The following is a 22,753-nucleotide window of genomic DNA, read 5'->3' on the forward strand; positions in this document are numbered from 1 at the left end:
GGAGAATGGCGCAAACCCGGGAGGCGGAGCTTGCAGTGAGCTGAGATCCGGCCACTGCACTCCAGCCCGGGCGACAGCGCGAGACTCCGTCTCAAAAAAATAAATACAATAAAAAAATTCTACAATTACTTCATGAAGGAATAAAACATTTACAGAGACAAAATGGCCACAAATAAGCAACAACAGAAAACCTGAATAATGCTTATGTTTATAAAATTCTCAGTAAGATATTTGTAAAAGCCATTTTAGTATCACTTTGAGAAACACACCCTGATGCTAGGAGATCACTAACAGGGTTCCAGGCACAGATGAAAACTTCAGATTCATGGCCCCGCAACACAACTGCTTTATTAGGAGGGATTTCAACATCCCCATCCACTTCCATCATATCAGTATGATTATCTGCATCGTGAAAAACAAGTAAGCAATTCCAGTTAGGCAGTATTACAACATGGCGGATGGGTGAATTCTTAACTAGCAAATACCTTCCTTTATCACATACAGGGTTAACATTATCAAGTTAAGCTGAACATGACTACACAGTCTTAGTCACATAGAAAATAAATTGGTACCTTTAATTAAATATTGACCATACTTTTTTTTTTAAGAGGGATGGGGGTGGGGGTGGGATGCAGACTTTAAATGATTAGACCTAAACATGGATAAAACGATAAAATGGTTTGAACTACACATAATGTCTACCAGTACTATTCTGAGTTTCTGCCAGTAGGGGTTGCTGATATCATTCATATAACATGACTTGCCTTTTATCTCAATGTCAGAGCGCTATGGTATTTGTTGATAACTAGTATTACAATTTCATTTAGAAATCAAATGTAGATACAAAAATTCATTTAATGATGGGAAAAGGGCTTCTAGATATTTTAAAAAGAAAATAAAAGTAAATCTAGCTTTTTGGAGCTTCAGGAATAAAAATCTGAACTGTGTGATACAAGTTAAGAAAATAAGTTGGTGCAAATAACAGATGAAATTATTTCGGCATAGAAGATGGGACATTCTGTTAAAGCAAATATATTTCCTCTGAGAATAAATTTTTAAAAATTCTTATCTCCTGGGACCTTCCTGGGGGATGGAGGGTGGAAGAGGAGGATCAGAAAAAATAACTGTTGGGCACTAGGCTTAGTACCTCGGTGATGAAACAGCCTGTACAACAAACCCCTGTGACATGAGTTCCTCTATTTAACAAATCTGCACATGTACCCCGAATTAAAAGTTTAAAAAATAAACCATGTAATTAAAAAAAAAAAAATTCTTGTCTGAGCTCACTTGCTATAGTATGTGCTCCATTCTCTTCCCCATTTGCTGTGTTTTCTCCATTTTTTGCAGATCCTTGTTGGCTGGCTGCAGCTGCGGCAGCTGCAGCAGCTGCTGCCTGTTGCTGTGCAAGCTTATCTCTATAAGCTTGTTGTCTTGTTTGTACTACATCAGGCATTACGGCATCTATCAGGGACAGAGACTCTATTGGTCGACCATCAAACAAGGTACCATCCTGGATTTGGAAAATTGTGAGAGAAGAAAAATCAAAGGCAATATTTAAAGTTATTTGTATTTATACAAAATCAGAAATGAAATGAAAATCTTCATTCCTAGAAAAACATTTTGAGGAACTTTCTGAATTCATATAAGAAGTCCGGACGGAATAAAGAAACTACAAGCAGCAACTGGAAATGACTGCTTAAATTTTCCTTTTTATTTAGTTCACACTATTATTACAGTACAGAGCTGTACAGATAGAGCTGAAAGATGCAGGCCGAGCTGATAAAAAGGTTTATTAATTAGATTCTGAAATTCTGTTAGTCAAAGCAACAAACAATATGGAATAGCTCATAGAATGATCAAAGGCCTGGTGCCCCATTATAGTAAATACCTCTTTTAAAAAACTAAAAACTTTTGAGTTAAAAAGTTTCTTGTGATTTGATTCAAATATTAAAGCAGAAATAGACTTCATGAGCTATAGTGCTCTTGAATATTAGGGAGTTGTTGAAATTTCCAAAGCTCCACTTATTGATATTAGGAAGTTCCTAATAAAGAGTTCTCCAAGTAAGCACAAGAAGAGACACAAACACAGAGCAAGTCAGAAACACAAAGAGTACAAATTAGCTGGGAGCATGCATTTGTGAAGTCTCGTTCACTTAAACTGGTAAACGCGTACCAGTGACAATCTACAGTGTCATGGTAGGGTAATGTGAGCTGCAAAAACACTGCACGTTTTTGCAGTGTTTCTGAACTGCAATTGTAACACAGTATTTGAGGAACGGGAGAAAGTATTTTAACTTATAAATAATTTTATAAAGACACTAAACCCAACACAGATACACTGTGGAATAAGCGCTATGTCAAATTTACACATGTCGTAAGAAAAAATTTAGTTTTGTGTTAGTGGATTTTCACTCAAAGAGCTGAGGAAACAAAAAAATCCATTTTAGTATATTATGTAATTTCTAACTCTAGTAATAATCATTGATACAGAAATCATGGATACTTCAGTTTAAAAAATACTTGCAAAAGTGGAACATGTTAATCTCTGAAATAAAAGTAATGGGAAAAGCTCCACACTATACACAAAAATTTTACACTAGGCTGGGCATGGTGGATCACGTCTGTTATCCGCATTTTGGGAGGCCGACGTGGGCAGATTACCTGAGGTCAGGAGTCAAGACCAGCCTGGACAACATGGGGAAACCCCGTCTCTACAGAAATACAAAAATTAGCTGGGCGTGGTGATGGGTGCCTGTAATCCCAGCTGCTCAGGAGGCTGAGGCAGGAGAATAGCTTGAACCCAAGAGGCGGAGGCTGCAGTGAGCCGAGATCGCACCACTGCACTCCAGCCTGGGCAATGGAGCAAGACTCCGTCACACACCCAAAACAAAACCAAAACCAAAAACAACATTTTAAACTAGACCAGGGGTCTAGTTTACAACCTTTTCCTGTAAAAGAGTAGACAGTAAATATTAATTTAGGCTTTGCAGGCCATAAGGTCTCTGTCGCAACCACTATTCTGCCAAAAGTAGCCATAGACAATATGTAAATGAGTGTGACTGTGTTCCAATCAAATTTTATTTACTAAAACAGAGAGCAGCATTTGGCTAATGGGCCACAGTATGCTGACACCTAAGCCAAACAAACTACTCACATGTAGTCCTTAGATCGGCAGTACCATCCAGAGTTGGCTTCAACTATAAACTGGTTTAAATTAGGGTGTATTCAAATAGTGTGAGAATTTACAATTTTCAGGCCAATAATTATGATCTTAGCATTCCACAGCACAATGCTGTTAATAAAAATTATTTCTTAGTGTTTACTTATAAAAACAGATGAAGGCAAAAAAACTACTAGGCGCCAACACCTTGCCGGTGCAACCTGACTACTACATTAGGGATGAACTGTCTGCACTTTTGTTACCCCTGTGAAGCTAAAGTCAGAATACTGAATAAGCAAGCACGACAGCTGACTTAACGGCATATTTAAGAGTAAAAATTAGTACTTGAAGCAAGTCTTCCTTACCTCATTAATACTAACTTCTGCTTCTACATACTGTAGACCTTTCTGGATGATAGAAATCAATGCAGCAGGTGGGACGAGGGCACCATTTATATTGGACTGACTGATATGGCTTTCTATACCAAAGGTAAATGCTGAATGAGAAAATCCTAAAAACAAAAGAAAAGGCATGAGAATTTATTTTCCTAGTGGCAACATGCTAAATGACACACAAAAAAGATCACTATAATCTTACGAAATCCCATTCTACCCATTTAAAATCCCAGACCAGTATGCTAAGGTCGTGTGTGTGTGTAAACATGTCAGCCTTTACATATTTTCTTTTTCTCTTAATTACTTAATGCACTCTTTAAAATTTCTAGTAAATACTTGATTATATAGCTTCAAATTTTCTAAAATGTAGTCATAGTACACAACTTTTCTTAACAAAAAGCGTCAAACTTAAAAGGTAAAACAAGTCTTTGGAAATCATGTAATTCAACTGTTTCACTTAAGATAAATCAGGCCAAGATAGATTGTTACATTTAATATTTCTGTAGTATATTTTAATATTTTTTACATCTAGAATTAAGGAACTTTATTTCAAATTTTCTTCCATCCCAGTTCAAGTATTCAGCATTTCTCGAAAATGGTACACATAATATGCTTTAAATACGAATTCATTCATTCTGAATGATCTTCATTTACTTCATGTAATTGTTAACTACTATGTAGTTATAATTCAATAATGTCTTTAAAGCAATCTAGCACTCAGGTAAAATCTGAAGTATTTAAATTTCTACATATAAACTGTCAAACATCTGATAAATTCAGTATTTTGGAGCTCTTTGAAACTACTTAGGAAAACTAATAAAAACTAATTAAAAATAAATTTAAATAGTAAAAAATCATAATGGTTAAATACCATTTTATGTATGAATTAAGTGCTTTAAAAAATACCAATTCTTTGCCACTTAGTAATAACTCATCTATATGAAATATTTAAGAAATGAACAGCTAGCAAATGAATATCTGGTTTATAGGTCTCCATTAGCAATTACTTAGTTTTAACTTGAAATACTTCAAACCAAAGCACTTACTTAATAAAAATCTCTTTATGCTGGCCTTGCTTTTTGTGCATATCTAGTCAAAATTCAAAGGTAAAATTCTAATAAGCTGATAAACCAAGGATGGTTATTTAGTGAAATTATAACCACGATTTATCATTAAAGTAATTTTTATAAAGTATATTAAACAATTCAATTAAATTGTACATGTAATACAGAATATTAATAAACACTTATACTAAATAAAGGAAATAAACATGGGCTTATTTTGGGTCTTGGTTAAACTGATTTAATCTATATAGTATCTCTGTTGGCTAGACTGTCTAGTTTTTCAGTGTTTAGTACATGTCTTTTTTGGATTTTGAGCTTCCACTCTTATATTCCTTGTGGTACTGATAAACAGTCTAGTATAAAATACTGTGGGCTCACAAACAGCATGTGGCTAGGAAAATTTGGTTATTTGATAGTCAAAGTACACCTAAGTTGATTTTCCTTATAACCCCCACCTTCTCTCTTTGGAACACCTAACCCATTATGTTCACAACATCTAACCCACAGTGGAAAAGGTAAGTGGAAAAATGTTCCCTCTAAGACCTTGATTTCAGCCCCTGATTTTGCCCATAGGCAAGATCATAATTAAAGGCATTTATAATTTTCACCTTAATCTGAACTCACAGAGATAGCTAAGAAAGATACCAATGGGGCAGGGGGTGGAGAAGCACCGTTTTGATTTGTCCCTATCAAGAAACCCACAACTACCCGAATATGAGTAGATTTCAGATCACCAAGATAGAAAACAGAATAAGGATGAGGGAGGATGGGGAGAAACAATGAGAGACACAGCAGTAAAATCCTTAAGCAGTGAGGTTGGAGATTCCTGTTTTCAATTATATACCCCCTCCCTGAATAAATTCACAGTAAATCATCCATAGTAAAAACAGCCAAACAGCCAAGCACCTTAAGAGATTTAAGAAAACTTTGAGACAGAAGACATCATTTATGGAGGGCCTATACCATATGCTAGATACTGTGCACAAACATGTAAGTTTATTATTTTATAATCTAATGGAAAAACACAACTAATAAACGAGAAAGTACAGATTCAAATTCATTCAGAGACTCTACTACTCCTCTTGAACAGTTAAAATATGGTCAAGGATAAAGCTAAGGGAGAGAGTGAGCTCCTGTTTCCTGACAGAAAGTAAAAGACGACTTTTGTTTTCAACTCAGGGTCCTGGAAAGTGGTTACACAGTGCATGAAACAATGAGCCATCTTACTGCCATATTTACTGCCAAGGTTTTCAAAGTGTCTTGACTTATGTAATGCTTATAAATTTGTTTGAAGTACATGATTTCTGTACACTTTATTCATGGCTGCAATTTAAATAGTCAAAATTGTTCAATTTAGACTCTATTTAATTAGCTTATAGAGTTTAAGTTTAAAGTAATAATACGTCCAAGAATAGCCTAAGAGTTGCAGGTGGAACTGTGCCAATTTCTGGCTGGAATGTTGCAGATATCTTGAATTTGTTCTGTCAGACCAGGAGAAAAACTATCACAGGTGCTTACATGCATCTCAAGGTACTGCAGATGTACTTACGGTGCTCTCAAATAGCAACAAAACATCCCTGAAGTAGTCATTAGCATTGTTTTGGCACTTCTCATTAATGTTTACCCTAGAGAAGTTCCACACTTAAACGCTCTGCTTAAATGTTATTTTCAACTAGAATATTTTATTTATTTCTAGCCATGGCATTACATAGCAGTTTAAAATTATGATGTTTGAAATTACTTTTCTTCTTCCCCTCCCTAAAACTACTTTTCCTTAGAAACCTCTGATCTCATTTCACTACACCTGAAAGTCAAAGTCATTCCTAACTCCCTGTTCTTTCTCGGTCTCTGGCATTTGACAATTTACCAAATCCTACCATCCTACTCCAAATCCTACCACTCTACCATCTGTATATGCTCATCACCTTACCTTTTCTGCTAGATCTGTGTTTAGTCCCCATTACACTTTGCTATATACATTTCTTTCCCCTCCTCCTCAATTCAGTACATATGCCAAGCTACAGCTAGACTATTACTTGTAAAACAAAAAACTGGTCATACCACTTCTTGCTTGAGAATTTTCAATGATTCCCTTGGCCTTCATAATAAAGGTCAAATGCCTAACTATGGCACACAGTTGTTTTTGTAATCTGGCTCTTCTGTTTCTCCAGTCTCATCTCAATACTACACACCCCCCGCTCTCACTCCCATTACACCATAAATTCAAGTGGTGGCAAATAGATATAATTTGAATATGCTGTGTTATATATCACGCCTCTGAGCCTTATATGCTCCTTTGCCCTTTCTCCTATCGAATGGAAGTGAAATCCTCTTTCACTATACCAGGGCTAACCAGTCTCTCCTATGCTGATCCTGAAATTTCTTTACGTGTGGCACTTACCACACTGGTTATCACCTCTGTGGCTATGGTTGTTTGCCTTTGTGTGACTACTAGACTGGGATCCTGATAAAAGGGTTTATGTCTAGTAATCCTTTAATTCTGGGAAACTAGCACATTACCTGAGTCAACAAGTACTCAATAAACATTTTTTAAATTAGAATGCAATTATACTATAATGTATTTTGGCACATCAAAAAAATCTGTGACTCCAGAAAAAGCATATGACTTAAGTCTTCCTTGGAAAAATCTAAAACTTGAACTAGTTTCGTGCCAGAAGCTATTTCCATTTATCTGTAAATATACATGCAGAAAAGGCTTTTTCCAGGGACAGCTTTTGATTTATATAATAGGAGGCAAAAGAGACCACCTAAATCTGTTAAATGTTAGAATCCGGCATGACCATCTAAAATAGCATCCCTTCTTTCCAAGGGTAAGAGCAAATCTGATAGTGCCTCTGTAATCAAGTACTCTAAACACTGACTAGGGTATTGAGATTTAGGGAGTAGAAGAGACTCCAGAAAGAAATAAGGCTGAAACACACGAAGTATATAGTCATTCAGTGACAGAGACAAGCAACGGCAGCTGGTAGGGAGTGGGGTGGCACGCATGAGATCACAAAACAGCCATCTTCTATAGATTGTTTGTTTCAGGAAGTGCTTTCTGTAAGAATGTTAGGGACTGTGTTCTCAAAGGAGAGTTAGTCGTATAGAGCCTGCCAACTCTACCTTGCAAATAGGCAATACAAGAATAAGAAAATGGACCCTGAACACCAAGGTTATGGTACAGGATGACTAGATGAGACAAACTGGTGAAAAAGGCAAAGCTTAAATATGACCACAACATACTGCATCTGAAATGAACATCTGATTGATCTAAGGTCCTATTTAAGCTTCAAGTCAGAAAAACCTAGCAAAATTATACTCATGTTCTCATCATCCAATGCTTCCTTGACTCCAACTCTGTCCTACAGATCCAGATATTAGAAAAGGTAAACAGGATGGGGAAAAAAATGACACAGGGGATCTTTGTCATTGAAGAGCTAGACCTAGTACTTATACACTAGCCATACAATTTCATGCCCTAATTTTGCCCTTAAAAATACATGTAACTATGAACATTTTAAATAAATAATACTTTCTGAAATAATTTAAATAGCATCGTAATACTCAGCCAGTAAATTATTCATGTCATAGCTGGACCTTTGAACTTTTCCAATGATCACTATTTTAAAAGAATCTTACCTCAAATATCTATATGTATAGGCTTTTGCCATGTACAATGTTTTTTTTTTTCCTCTCTCTCTCCTTAGGATGGATTCCCTCAAAAGCTGAAGGGGATATAAGCATTTTAAAGAAGGTTTTCATCACTGCCAAATTGCTTTCCAAAAAAATTATACAAATTAATAATGCCAAAAGCAATTTACATGTTTCCTTATACTCTCGCTATGCTGGCTAGTCCTAAAAAACAAACAAAAAAATGCTAATTAACATTGAACAAATTCTCTGTTTGACAACTATTAAAGGGCCATTGTCCTTTGATAAGTGTGTTAGCAGGACTGTGTAATATGAATTTCCTGCGTCAGCAAAAAATGGTAATTCAGCTTACAAAAAGAGGAGAAAAACTTATTTGGGGAAAGAAACAGAATTGTAATTATCAGCATTTATGACAACTGCTTGCTGTTTATTGTTAATTAGTCATGGATACAACCATGTGTGTAAAATCAAGGTTATTCTGTATTACATTTGATTATAAAACAAAACTATATACCTACTTGCACGTCTGTAGCTGGTCATCTACTAATAAAAACTGAAAGGCAGACTGAAGGCGGACATACCAGACGCTGAGCTGTCTTCAGTGCAGTTCTTCATGCCTAGAAGCACATTACTGATAACCACTTTAACCTGACTCCATTGAATCCACTGGTAATGTCTGTTTATAAATGGCACTGGGCATAAGGTAGGCAGGACAGAACGGCCCAGTTACATTTTATCTAAGTCAACAAAGAAACTGCACTGTAATATTCATTAGCCATTACAGGGCTAATGTGAAACTGCTACAATAAAACAAAAAAAAATGAAAGAAAGAGCTATACGTTACATGGCAGTACAGGTCAGAGCTTTAATGTTATACAAAAAGGTTAGTTTGTGCCTACTGTGATCACGTTGTCTAAATTAAAAAATAATTGTCTATGGTTCTGACTTGTGATCTTACAAACAAATACAACATTTGAAGTAATAATCACCATCTCAAAAAAAATGGTATGGTACAAGGCCTTTATTTCTAAGGAGACAGAAAATCTCATTGAAAAAGTTAGGGGGAAAAAATGGAGGGAGCTAGGGTGCAAGAGAGATAAGGAGAACCTTCATAAACCAAACTCTTGAAGCCTACAGGTATCATCCTTCTTATATATCATCCTGGTTAATACTGAGTGTCAACTTGACTGGATTGAAGGATACAAACTATTGTTCCGTGATTAAATTGTGAGAGTACTGCCAAAGGAGATGAACATTTGAGTCAGTGGACTGGGAGAGGCAGACTCACCCTCAATCTGGGTGGGCACCATCTAATCAGCTGCCAGCACAACTAGGATAAAGCAGGCAGAAGAACATAGGAAAGACTAGACTTGCTGAGTCTTCCAGCCTTCATCTTTCTCTTGTGCTGGATGCTTCCTGACCTCGAACATCAGATTCCAAGTTCTTCAGCTTTTGGACTCTTGGACTTACACCAGTGGTTTACCAGGGGTTCTCGGGCCTTTGGCCACAGATGAAAGGCTGCACTGTCGGCTTCCCTCCTTTTGAGGTTTTGGGACTCAGACTGATCCACCACTGGCCTCCATGCCCCTCAACTTGCAGACGGCCTATGTGGGACTTTACCGTGTGATTGTGTGAGTCAATTCTCCTTGATGAACTTCCTTTCATATATACACATATCCTATTAGTTCTGTCCCTCTAGAGAACCCTTAATACAGATTGTATATATTTCCTTCTTATATATCATCTTTCCTATAAATGGAGACAGTATGCAACATCAGTTATTTTTTAAATAAATTTTTTAAAAGTAATAATATTCAGAATCACTATCTAGAAAGTTACTCATTTTAGCAATAAGGACATTTTGATTTTGCAATTCCAGTTAGTCTTTCAATTATAAGATGTGACTGTTTCATAGCTTCCAACAGTCAAGTACAATATAAATGGAGAAGTTATAGAGCTCTTAGACATGTAATAGTTAAATCTAGTATCAATAATTCTTTCCCTAAAGCAAATATACAACTGAAGCAAGATAAAATGACATCTTCTTATAGAAAAGAGGTTTTCTTGTAAGAAAAACAGGTGTCAGAAAGTCCAAAAATAATTGCCAGAAACTATTTCTTCAGGAAAAAAAATAAACCACAACTGCAAATAACCACAGGAGTCGATGGTGACGCAAAAGGTGGGGGAGAGATTAAAAGGTCCAAACCACCTTAGTGCCTCTAAAATTAACACTGTATCAGGTTCTACTTTATGCAACTTAGCATGTACCACTAAGTATTTATCTGCATATGGTTGCTAGATAAGTTATTAGGGCAATGAAATTAATGCCCTTGGGCAAACACTAATTAAAGGAACAATACTTTTGAATCAAGTTAATCATTACTTACAGTACTATATCAAATATGCTCAATATTCAAGTCATTTCTAAAAAGAAAAAAATCATTTTATTCCCTAGGAAATATTTGTTGAATAGGGAAGTCTACTTCATAAACAGGCAGAATGGTGAGGACCAAAGAAATTTGCATAGGATGAACTTTCTAGTGATAAAATTGCAAAAAATAAAAAGTTACAATAGTTAATAAAAACCCTACAATAAATATATTTTTCTTTAGTTTTGATGAGTCCGAAGGATGGCTTATTTAAAACAGAGAAGTCCATCAAATATTTGAGGCTGAATATCACAATGTAAATCCCTTCTCCACAGCAACATATTTTGTAAGTGAAAAAAAATGAATCTGAGAATTTATGTAATTTTGGAGGAGGAGGGAAACTTTCAACAGATACTATCTTCTAGTACTGACAACAGTAAAAAACATTTAAAACAATTTAAGTGATTTTCCCTCTGGAGATAGATACCACAGTCAACACTGAACAATATGCAGAGAACAAATGTTAAAAGTTCTTATAGAAAAACAGTATTACTAAACCACGTATTTATCAAAACATAAAAACTTTCACAACGTGTTTTTGGACAGTCTTTAGATAATAAGACAGGCCAGGGGGAAATTTTATTTTTCCTTTTTGGAAGTCTTCACAAACCAGTCCTTTGAATGTCTCTGCACAAATCCTTCCTTTGCCACGATGTTCCTTTTCTGCTATCTCCTAATCCAATTCAGTGCTCTACTGCAGGGAAAGCAGCAGTATAAAGATTCCAGTTTGTTCAGTATTACTTTAGATCTTTCAAGAAACATAGTTATAACCTAAGAGTAATTTATATCATATTTCTTAGATATTGAATGACTAATTCTCAATAAGTATATCATTTGTAGGTTGTGGTGACAAATATGACGAATCCCCAAAACAACCCAGAGAAGACATTACTGTACTTGATGATTCTGAATTAGGATCTATTGCAAAAATAGTCATATTTTAGTATAATTGGAGATCAGAACCAAGAAAAAGCTTTCGGAGTAAGTGGCAAGTGCCCAGATCTAAAGCTACTATGAGCATTTGTTATGGGTGAGATTCTGGGTTCTGTCTGAACCCTGTGCTGAGTTCACAGAACTAGAACATTCTCAAACTCTCTTCCATATCCTATTTCTGGATGCAATTTCAAATAAGTATCTCATGGCATCCTTTAAGACATAAAAATGCCTCATTATTTCTGCTACCTCATGATTCCACCTGACCCACAAACACAAATAAACACTTTGGGTGGCAGCCCCCTCTTTAGGATATCTTCTCATAGCCCAGACTGCAGCAGGTGTACACTCCATGCTTTCTACTTTATCTTGAATACTCAGCATAATTTTTCTGTCACGATATTGTGAATATGCTAAATACCTGTTGTCAATTTTCTTGTCAAGTTCTAATTGTCCTACAACTAATATAGACTAGTGGCTTTCAAACTTTATTAAGCCAAAAGAATCACCTGGGGCATTTGTAAAATGCAGATTCCCAGGCCCCACTCAGTGTGACTCTGATGCAGGTAGTCAGAGGATCAAACTTCAGAACTCTTACATAAGCAGTTCTTAAATTTACGGCAAGTTGCAGTACCGAGAAAACTGCCATAAGTCAAAATGTCATCAGTTGAGTCTGATTTTTCCCTATAAATCATAATGTAAATACGAAGTTACAATTTTTACCGAGGGACTGGTGTTCACATTTTTAGAAATGTGATTTAGCATCGCCACTACACTGTAAAGTCTAAAACTTTGTAAAGAATATACAAAGCACACCTAAGAACATACTAAACAACCATGGAGAACTTGATATATCAGTCTACCATACAAATTTTTTTAAATTTTTGCTTTATGTTTATTTCAACATGAAACACCTTAAAATATGGAATTTAGAAGGGTTTTTTCTCTAAGAAGAAAAGCAAGTTGAAGAAGACTTTTGGGCCAGGTGTTGTGGCTCACGCCTGTAATCCCAGCACTGTGTGAGGCCGAGGCTGGCAGATCACCTGAGGTCGGGAGTTTGGGATCAGCCTGACCAACACGGAGAAACTCCGTGTCTACTAAAAATACAAAATTAGCCAGGTGTGGTGGTGCATGCCTGGAATCCCAGCTACTCGGGAGGCTGAGGCAGGAGAATCGCTTGAACCCAGGAGGTGCCTGAGCAACAAGAGCAAAACTCCACCTCAAAAACAAAACAAAACAAAACAAAAACACACTTTTGATAATATTTAATCTACTTATTCAGAAATTAAACGAGAATATTATTTTATTGCTCCTTTTTACTGTTTTCTCACAGTAACATCAAGTATCAATTTGTGGACTTTTGTTTAGAAAAGGAAAAATATGAGTGCTCTCAATAACACCACCACAAGGTACTGCTGAGCTATTCAACTGTTTCTAACTTCCAAAAGCAGTAACTTTATATGGTTCAACCTAAATGTTGTATGTCTTTACCATACACCAACAAGCCTTTACAATATATTTCCCATCTACTGATCCTTCACATGGTTTTTGCTCCAGTGTCCAAAAGTCTCAAAGCTCTGGCTTAAAAGGTGATCAAATCTAAAAGCAGAAAGCAGAGTTTGCTCTAACCAAAAAACTTTTTTCCATTTTGGTTGAAAGTACTACATAACAATTTTCAAACACAAGTATTTGAAATTGTTAAACTTGTTTACAGGTTACATATGTAACAATCACTAGTTACTACTTTTTCACTTTATTAATCATTTTATCTTATTCAAAACATTCTTTGGAAGTCGTCTTTTAGATCTGCCTTCAGTACCAGTCTACCAGTTTAAACAAAGAAAACAAAACAAGAGCTATTAACTTCGAAGCCTCATTATAAATTATTCTCTGTGGGCTTGGATACTAATCTCTCTTTCCCTCCCTGTCCTTCTGGACATCACTTTCACAGCTGTTACACCTCAGAGAGCGGCAGTGATCGTCTTGGGAATAGAAAACCTCTACCCCAAAAAAATGCTCAGCACCGAAGAACAACTGGGAAAATCTCAGCAAGCAACAGGCTCTCAGATCGAAAGCCATGTTTGTATTCCTTGCATAGGAAAGGACAACTAACTATGTCACACAAGAAAAATGATTCAAGTCTCAAAACCATAAACTGGGGGCTCAATATTCTACAAGCTCAGACCTCTACTTCATCCTTCCATCCTCCCTCACACTCGACTACCAAAGTTATCTTTTTTACGGGGCACCTCACCTTACTAAAACATTACAGTAACTTTACAGTATAATTTCTAAAATTCAATCTCTAGACCATGACATTTGAAACCACCAAATGCTTTCATTTTTTAGTAGCAATCGGCACTTCTATTGCAATTAACCTTTCTCATCATCCTATACCTCCACCCATACTCAACCGTGTTCCCTCTTCTACTTTTAAATTTTTGCTTAACCCACCCACATTTTCCCTTGCAGTATTCCTTCTATCTATCAATAAAACTTGGAAGATCACTGATTGATTTAATATTAGTTGCTTTCAATGATTTCTATTTATAATTACTCCCATTACAATAATAACAATTCAGAACAAGGATACACTTAATCAATTCGGATAATAATTTTGAAAGCATTCTAGGAAAATACTGTGAATTTCCAAAATACGAACTACAATTAGGACCAACAACATTTAATTGAGGATTCTGGATACACATTATCAAACTGATGGTGGCTAAAAGTTTTTACGTTCCTACTAAACATATGCAATAATCTCACCTCATAACAAATTTTAAAAATGGTCTTTGAACAGTGAAAGCCGAACTGTTACAAATAATTGCCTTGTTTCCAACATATTTGAAAGAGTCAGAGAGTTAAACCATGCAGTAAAACATAGCTTTAAAATGGCAGTCCAGACATTAAGGAAACATACAAAGTTCAACGGTTTGGACTGATACAAATTTCAAATGCATAAAAGATTATTTTGAGAATATTAAAATAATTTGAGGCCTATTTACTTTATAAAAGTACTCACCTGACTCTTGCAAGTATCTATATACCAAGAAGTTGACCTCATCACTGCTTATACTCATCTTTATTCCCACTTAAACCATGAGGTCACAACACAGGATATAACCCTAAAAATAAAACAAAGTTAATTATTTTCTCAGTAAAATATTTTTAAACAAGATGTAAACAATGTTGTAAAAACCATTTGATTTTATTAAATGATGTAAAACGAAGGTTCTACATTGCCTAACAATAAACCCTGACGAAGTTACTTCCAATAGTTCGTAAAATGATAATACAACCAAAACATGGCTGGTGCTATTTTTCTTCAAAGTAACATACTGGCAAAAATAAAACAACCTTTTTAAGAGGGCTTTAGCATAATATTTTAATAATTTTATCAAGTAGCATAAAAAGTTGCTCAATTTTTATCCTTAACTGTAAAAAGAAGTAAATTTTAAAAATAAAAACTGTTAGTTATTTGCAAGAAGACTGATTTCGTTAAAAAAGAATATTAGTTACTTGGGAAAAGACTATTGGGTGGGGAAGAACCATGAGTTATCCACTCCAGTTTTGTCTATGAAACTTGGGAGGATATGAAGTCTCTATTTTCTCAACATCTCATCTGTAATGTTCAAGGCTCAAAAAGCTCTAGGTATGTATGAGATAGGCTGGAATACAGTTCCCAAAACTCAAATGATGCTCTCTTACTGGACATACTTAAATCCTGAACATGAAGTGGGGGAATAACTGAGGCATGACTCAAGTATATTTAATATAGATAAATATATCTGTATTTGTTCTCAAGTCACAGAAATGATTTAAAGGAGAGGTCAGGAAACTTTTATATAAAGAGCCAGACAATAAATATTTCAGGCTTTATCAACCATACAGTCTGTCACAATTACTCAACTCTGCTGTGTGGTACAAAAGCAGCAACATACAGTATGTAAATAAACGAGTATGGCTGTGTTCCAATGAAACTCAACTTATGGACACTGAAATGTGAATTTCATAATATCATTGTATCATAAAGTATTCTTCTTCTTTTGTTTATTTTTCCCTAAGCACTTATAAAAATGTAACGACCCTTCTTGTGATCCTTATAAAAGGAGAGTGAGCTAGATTTGGTCCACAATGTAGTTTGCCGATTCCTCTTTAAAAATGATATATTCACATCTATTCAGTATAAAGAAATATCTAAAGTGGAAGTATACCGGTTGTCCTATGACATCATGGATTTCTTTATGAAGTAGTTAACAGATTTAAAAAAAAAATCACAAATTAACAAGCATTTGAGTAGGCTACTATGTGACAAACTGCTACTGCTCTAAATTGTGGAGAAAGTGGTGACTAAGTACTACCCATCAAGCTTGTATCTCACAGGGAGACAGACAAATGGGAGGCAATAACAATTTTCTAGTGGACACACACAGAAGAAGCCCTAACTAAAGTTAGCAGTCTAGGTATATACCTAGAAGTGTCCTTGGTCTTCAGACTAAAGGAGGGGCCTGAAAACAAGGGTGCTCGGGGAAAGGAGGGAGGGAACAGAAGCATCCCATGAGCTGCAGCAGGTGTGGAAGGGCTGAGTGAGGACAGAGGCGAGTAAGGCTTGAAATGCAGGCAGAAACTATATTCAGGAGGACCTTCAAGGTGGCACTAAGAGAAAACAAATCCATTAAACAGTTTCAGGAAGAGCAGGGAGAAGCACAGACTATAAAGAAGCTAGATTGGAGTAAGGGGAATTAGGGAGCCAAATTAGGAAGATACTGCAGTAATCCAGGAGAAGACTAACTCCTGGACTGTCACAGAGGAACACTGGGGTTCCAAAAATATTGAGGAGGTAGACTCAATGGTAACTGACTAGATGCACAGTTGAGGCATAGTTGAGGAAAAGGAAAGAATCAAAGGTTTCTCTCTGGACAAGTGAATGGCTGGTACTGTCAATTACTGAGATGGGAAACCACCAAGGAAGAGTGACAACTATAACATCTTCATCCAAAGAAAAGGTACCCTCTTCACCAAAAAAGTTAATTCAAAGAGTACAATTAATTTTATATAACCTGAATGTTTACTACATGCTTAATGTAGTGATAAGGCAAATACTCCTTTGAGGATATTGGCCCAGGGCACTGGTCTAGAAGTACTATAGTACACTAGATGGTGAACGCTCTGGAGGACACCTTGCTCAACTTTAACCTAACCACCAGTAAGGTGCAGTATTGTGCTCAACACACACAGCAGACACTCACTCAATTCTGAAGGCACGCTGAACTGAATGACTTTAAAAACAAAACATCCAACCCCAACCATGATACAATTACAAGAAATTAAATCATAATTTGATCTATCATGAACATGTTTGTCACAGGTAACAATTAGCAACTATTTTATTTTTTGGATTTCCCAAAATGAGATGGGCTAGGTGGAATCCAAGTGAGATAGACTGACAAAGAAAACAGAGTAAGTATTCTTCTCCCCTAATATCATTCAGTCCAAAACTTGGACGCCTGCAAAGATTTTTCACAATGCTGGTTCTGATTAGCAAAGGCCATCAATTTCCCAGCTGAAACTAGTAATAAGTGATGCTTCAACACCACCTAATGCATTCCAGGGCAAAGAAAAATACAAATCAAAATGATAAATTATTGCTTATAAAAATTTCAATAAATATATACTGCTGGTATATTTTTAAGTCATAATAAATACTGAATGAGAGCAGGAAAGTTATCTGTCTAAACTGCTATAAACTGATTATTTAATTGATTATAGTGCTATATCAGTTTCTGGCCATTAAAAGTAAGTTTTTTAAAGGAAAAAGACCTTGAAAGGCCTACTTGTAGAACAATGTAAAAGCCTATGTGCCAAAGAGTGAAATCAGAGAAAATGCCACTACTTCATTAGTGGACTAAATAATGCTTTGCAGAACTTGTCCATTATGGTTTATTTATATAGCCAGATGAATGCTCTAGAATGTGATGTAGTCTTCACCTTCCTGCATGAGTACTAGATACTAGGAATTGGATCTCAATGGGTACACAAGAAGACTTACCACTATAATTCCTCCATTATGGTATCTTTTAGAACAACTGTCTTTAAACTAGGTCACAAAACAGCCCAGAGACACTCATCCAATCTTTATACTTTACCACCCAGGTATCAGGCCTGATGAAGAGTATATTATGAATAAATGAAGTCCTGCCCTCAAAAAGCTTATGGGTTATTAAATAAACAGGATATTCAAAATAGACACTTCATAAATTCATAAAGCATTTATTTGTATCTTCTACCTGATCATATTTACTCATTCTTAAATAGTAATTGAGATCCTCCCAAAAATTAGATCTTTGTAACTTTCCTCCTCTCAGAAATCGCCTGTATACTCATAAAAGCTTTTATTTAAAATTCCAATCACTTATAGACAATCAACTACTTAAACCACAGCTGTATCAAAGTAGCCAAAAGCAAACACAAAATTAGCCTTAATATTTAGCCAATTGGTGGCTATATTCAAAACTTCACTTAATATTGTAAATGTTCACCATGAAATATCATCTAACTGCATAACTTTATAGACAATAATTCAGCAAATATTACAAAAACACAGGACTACTGAGGCAATCCAGCTATGACTCATTCAGTGAAGTGAATATGTACAGCATTTTCAGCATCACAAAACTGAATTCAGCATATACTCACTGTACAACTACTGCTCCAAATATTTAATCTTCTCCTAGTCCTTCTACACATTAAATACTACCTTAAACGTCACCCTCAATCATGACAGACAGCATATTCTTTTCTGATTCCATTCTTGAAGCCAGGGCCCAACTGTGATCCCCAATTACATTATTTTAAATTTAAATGACTAAAAAAAACACGATGAAAGAGTTATGGATAGAAAGAAAGAAATAAGATTATCTTCTTAAATATCCTACCTATAGCACATTTTTAAGAGATCTGGACACCCTTTGCACGCTCCAAAGTCAAATGTGTAATCGAAATTACTTTATCTTACAAACATAATTTAGTCCAAAACTTAAGCATAATTATAACTTAGAAGTGACAAACTTAAATTACTTTTCCTTCTCTTTTTCATTGGAATCCAGAGCTCAGATGTAAATTAAAAATAACATCTCGGATGGCCTATATGATTTTAGACAAGTGATGTGAATTTTCTGGGTCTCTGTGTCATCTATAAAATGAGAAAATTGAATCAGACAGTCTCCTCCACTTCTAAATTTCAAAGACTTGAGTCAGTTTAAGTTATAGAGTTGTATACAGGAACCTTGCAAGCCACGCGAGAGTATGAGGTCATGAAGTAATTTTTAAGAAAGCGTTTTTATAGACCTAAAAAATATATTAGAAGACCAAAAACAGAGTCAGATCTCAGACAGACATCTCCAAGAATTAGGAAAGGGGAAAAGAGTAAGCTCATCTCATTAAGAAATATTTAAGTACCTATTGCACACGATGTTTATTAGGACCTATCAACCTTTATAAATACCAACATATAAAGACATTAAAAAACAGTATACCATCTGGGCATGTTGGCTCACACCTACAAATCCCAGCACTCTGGGAGGCCAAGGCGGGCAGATCACCTGAGGTCAGGAGTTTGCGACCAGCCTGATCAACATGATGAAACCCCATCTCCGCAAAAAAATACAAAAAAATTACCCAGGCGTGGTGGCACGGGCCTGTAATCCCACCTACTCGGGAGGCTGAGGAACAAGAATTGCCTGAACCTGGGAGGTGGAGGCTGCGGTGAGCCGAGATCGTGCCACTGCAGTCCAGCCTGGGCAAAAGAGGGAAGAAAGAGACAAGAAAGAAAAGAAGGAAAAGCAGGAAAGAAAGGAAGGGGAGGAAGGGGAGGAAGGGGAGGAAGGGGAGGAAGGGGAGGAAGGGGAGGAGGGGAGGAAGGGAGGGAGGAAGGGAGGAAGGAAGGCAACACACCAAATCAATTATTCATTAGTTAACTGAGACTTCTAGTATCAAATTGGTTTCCATTGTGATCTAAGCCAGGGATCTGCAAACTACAGCCTGTATGTCAAATCCAATCTGTCACCTATTTTTGTACAGCCCACAGGTAAGAATGGTTTTCACAAAATACTTTTTCAAAAAACAAGAATATTTGTTGTTTATTTGATGATAGGGAACACTGACTCATAATCTCAATTAGGCAATTTTTAAAAGTCTCAACAAAGCTCTTGAGGCTTGAGAGCAGTAAACTAGCATCCATTATATGAGTCAACTTTGATTTAAGTCCAAGTGTCAATAGCTACAAATTTATTTCTTTTTATACACAAAAGACCTCTGATGAGCTGCCTTACTGCCCAGACATTGACTTCAGCTTCCTAAATGTATAAAAGTGATTATTTACACAGATTATAACTAAGATCCTTCTAAAACATAAAAATACATTATCCTAGGAAATAATGTGTGTAGAATAACTGAATAAATTACCGACAAGGTACATCAACAGGGAAACAAAGAAGGACAAGAAACGAAAACACTAACAGATAACAAGATAGGTCATACTACTTCTGGTACACATTTTCTTTTCTTTTTTTCTTTCTTTCTTTTTCTTTTTTTTTTTTTTTTGAGATGGAGTTTTGCTCTGTCACCCAGGCTGGAGTGCAGCAGCGCGATCTCGGCTCACTGCAAGCTCCGCCGCCCAGGTTCTTGCCATTCTCCTGGCTCAGTAGCTGAGGACTCCCGAGTAGCTGGGACTACAGGTACCCGCCACCACGCCCAGCTAATTTTTTGTATTTTTTAGTAGAGAAAGGGTTTCACCATTTTAGCCAGGATGGTCTCCATCTCCTGACCTCGTGATCTGCCCACCTTGGCCTCCCAAAGCGCTGGGATTTCAACAATTGAGCAGTAATCAGTCACAGAACTTAAGGTAAAGCAATGTCAGTCTGGGAATGAATCAGAAAGTCAGACATAAAAAATAAAAATCAGCTGGGTGTGGTGGCTCACACCTGTAACCCTAACACTTCGGGAGGCCTAGGTGGGTGGATCACCTGGGGTCAGGAGATCAAGACCAGTTTGGCCAACATGGTGAAACCCCACCTCTACTAAAATACAAAAATTAGCTGGGCATGATGCCGGGTGCCTGTAATCCCAGTTACTTGGGATGCTGAGATGGGAGAATCACCTGAACTCAGGAGACGGTAGCTGCAGTGAGCTGAGATCGCATCACTGCACTCCAGCGTGGGCAGTTGAGTGAGGCTCCGTCTCAAAAATGAAAATAAAAACAAAAATAAAAATAAACTAAAATAAAGAAGTCAGTCCTTCTCACTAGCATAAAAAACTGAGTTTGTCTGAATAGGAATCAGTATTACAATAGAAAGCTAATGAAACTTTCTCAACTAAAACTTCTCATTCTAGCTTTGGAACAGACATGTTCTGAGAATCTTAAAGCGTGGAACACATGCTAAAGCTTTTCAAGGACAGTTAATCGCCAGTTAATCACCTGAATACATGGGAACTCTGTTTAAAACTCAAATAGTATGGGAAGAACAAAGAGAAGAGGCGGCCAGAGTAATAAATACTACCCATAGCAATGCTTATGAAACAGTATATTAGAAAGAAGATGTGGTTATTCCTTGGTTCCTCATGAGGGAAAAAAAATCCTAGGTAACTCAGACTAGTAAGTAAATCAAAACATGTGTCCATGGATTGGTTACACTCAGTCAATTCTCTGGAAGGTCAAGAGTAAAAATGTCCAAAAGATTGTTCAGGCAGCAGAAATATGTGATTGATACACATCAAGAATCGAGGTATAGTTTAAAAAAAAAAAAAAACTGTAAAGAGATCAACATCCATCCCCCATAAATGCTTGCTCAAAACAAGTGAAGATGACGCAAACTAACTTTAGTACTCAGCTAACAGATTGACACATACATATGTGCACTCACACACAACTCAGCTAAGTAAACCAAGAAGGAAAAGGGAAAAGAAAATGAAGTAAAGATAATTGACATAAATTGGAGCAGGTTTCCAACTTTTATTGAAAACTAGGAGAAATCCACCATGAAAGTCTCATAGGTCAGTTTCACAGGGTGAGAGAAAACAGTTGGCAGTACTGTCATATAAAATGTACTATTTAAAAAACAAGCAACAAAAAAGCCCACATGGCACATGGACTGGGGAGAGGAGAAGTACATCACTCCATAACCACAATGAGGCCCTACTGTAAGTGCCCTACCCAGTCAAGTTACAGTCTCTAACTGCAAAGTTAACTCTTAATATTTCTTAATAAAATAGTATCTTCTTAGAAGATTCTTTCTTAAAAGACACATAGCAATGTACTTTACTGTTAAGGCTGTTCAAGGTGTTCAAAACTTAAAATCAGATATGGTATTTTGTTATACTCATGACAAAATGTGATCAACTTTTTATTTAGCATAGTAATTGGGATCCATAGACCCCTGGAGTTCCCAAGACTTTTTAAGGGATCTGTGAGGTCAAAATTATTTTTATAGTATTACTAGGATATTACTTGCATTTTTCACTCCATTGGCATTTGCACCAATGTTACCACCAATGTTACAAAGCGATAGTGGGTAAAACTGCTCACACCTTAGTATTACGAATCAAGACCTGATGGTATTACTAGTAGTCATTGTATTTTTCACCACTATGGACTCAAAACAAACAAAAAAAATCCCTGAAGAATATCCTTGAATGAAGCAGAAAAAGTAATATTATGAAAATCTTAATGTTCAAATACGTATCTTTTTAATATGCTACGTAACAAAGAGCTAAGTAAACATAGAGCACTTCTGTTGCATACTAAAATAATGGTTGTCTCAAAAAACAGCACTGCAATTGTTTGAACTGCAAGTTACACTAGTCACTTTTTTAATGGAACAACGTTTATACTTCAGAGAAGAAACGACAATATAGTTATTCAGACTGGGGATTTGGCAGACATTTTCTTGCAAATGAATAAAATGAAACCGACTTTAAAGAATACATGGCCAGGTGCAGCGGCTCACGCCTGCAATCCCAGCACTTTGGGAAGCTGAGGTGGGTGGATCACTTGAGGTCAGGAGTTGGAGACCAGGCTGGCCAACATGGTGAAACTCTGTCTCTACTAAAAATACAAAA

At 36.3% G+C, this 22,753-nt stretch overlaps 1 protein-coding gene across 2 annotated transcripts in view; it reads right to left on the reverse strand.

Moving 5' to 3' along the window:
• The window catches only part of TBL1XR1 (transducin (beta)-like 1 X-linked receptor 1), a 180,992-nt gene that overhangs the window by 27,668 nt on the left and 130,571 nt on the right, over positions 1 to 22,753 (reverse strand). For both annotated transcript variants that reach the window (XM_011980364.1, XM_011980363.1), the window contains 4 exons: positions 14,661 to 14,763; positions 3,526 to 3,671; positions 1,288 to 1,510; positions 270 to 402 (listed from right to left, as the gene is read on the reverse strand). In XM_011980364.1, the coding sequence (XP_011835754.1) occupies positions 270 to 402; positions 1,288 to 1,510; positions 3,526 to 3,671; positions 14,661 to 14,718 (560 nt within the window). In that variant the 5' untranslated portion in view covers positions 14,719 to 14,763. The remainder of the gene's footprint in view (positions 1 to 269; positions 403 to 1,287; positions 1,511 to 3,525; positions 3,672 to 14,660; positions 14,764 to 22,753) is intronic.

Source organism: Mandrillus leucophaeus, unplaced genomic scaffold (assembly GCF_000951045.1).
Source record: "Mandrillus leucophaeus isolate KB7577 unplaced genomic scaffold, Mleu.le_1.0 Scaffold211, whole genome shotgun sequence".
In the NCBI taxonomy this organism is placed as follows: domain Eukaryota; kingdom Metazoa; phylum Chordata; class Mammalia; order Primates; family Cercopithecidae; genus Mandrillus; species Mandrillus leucophaeus.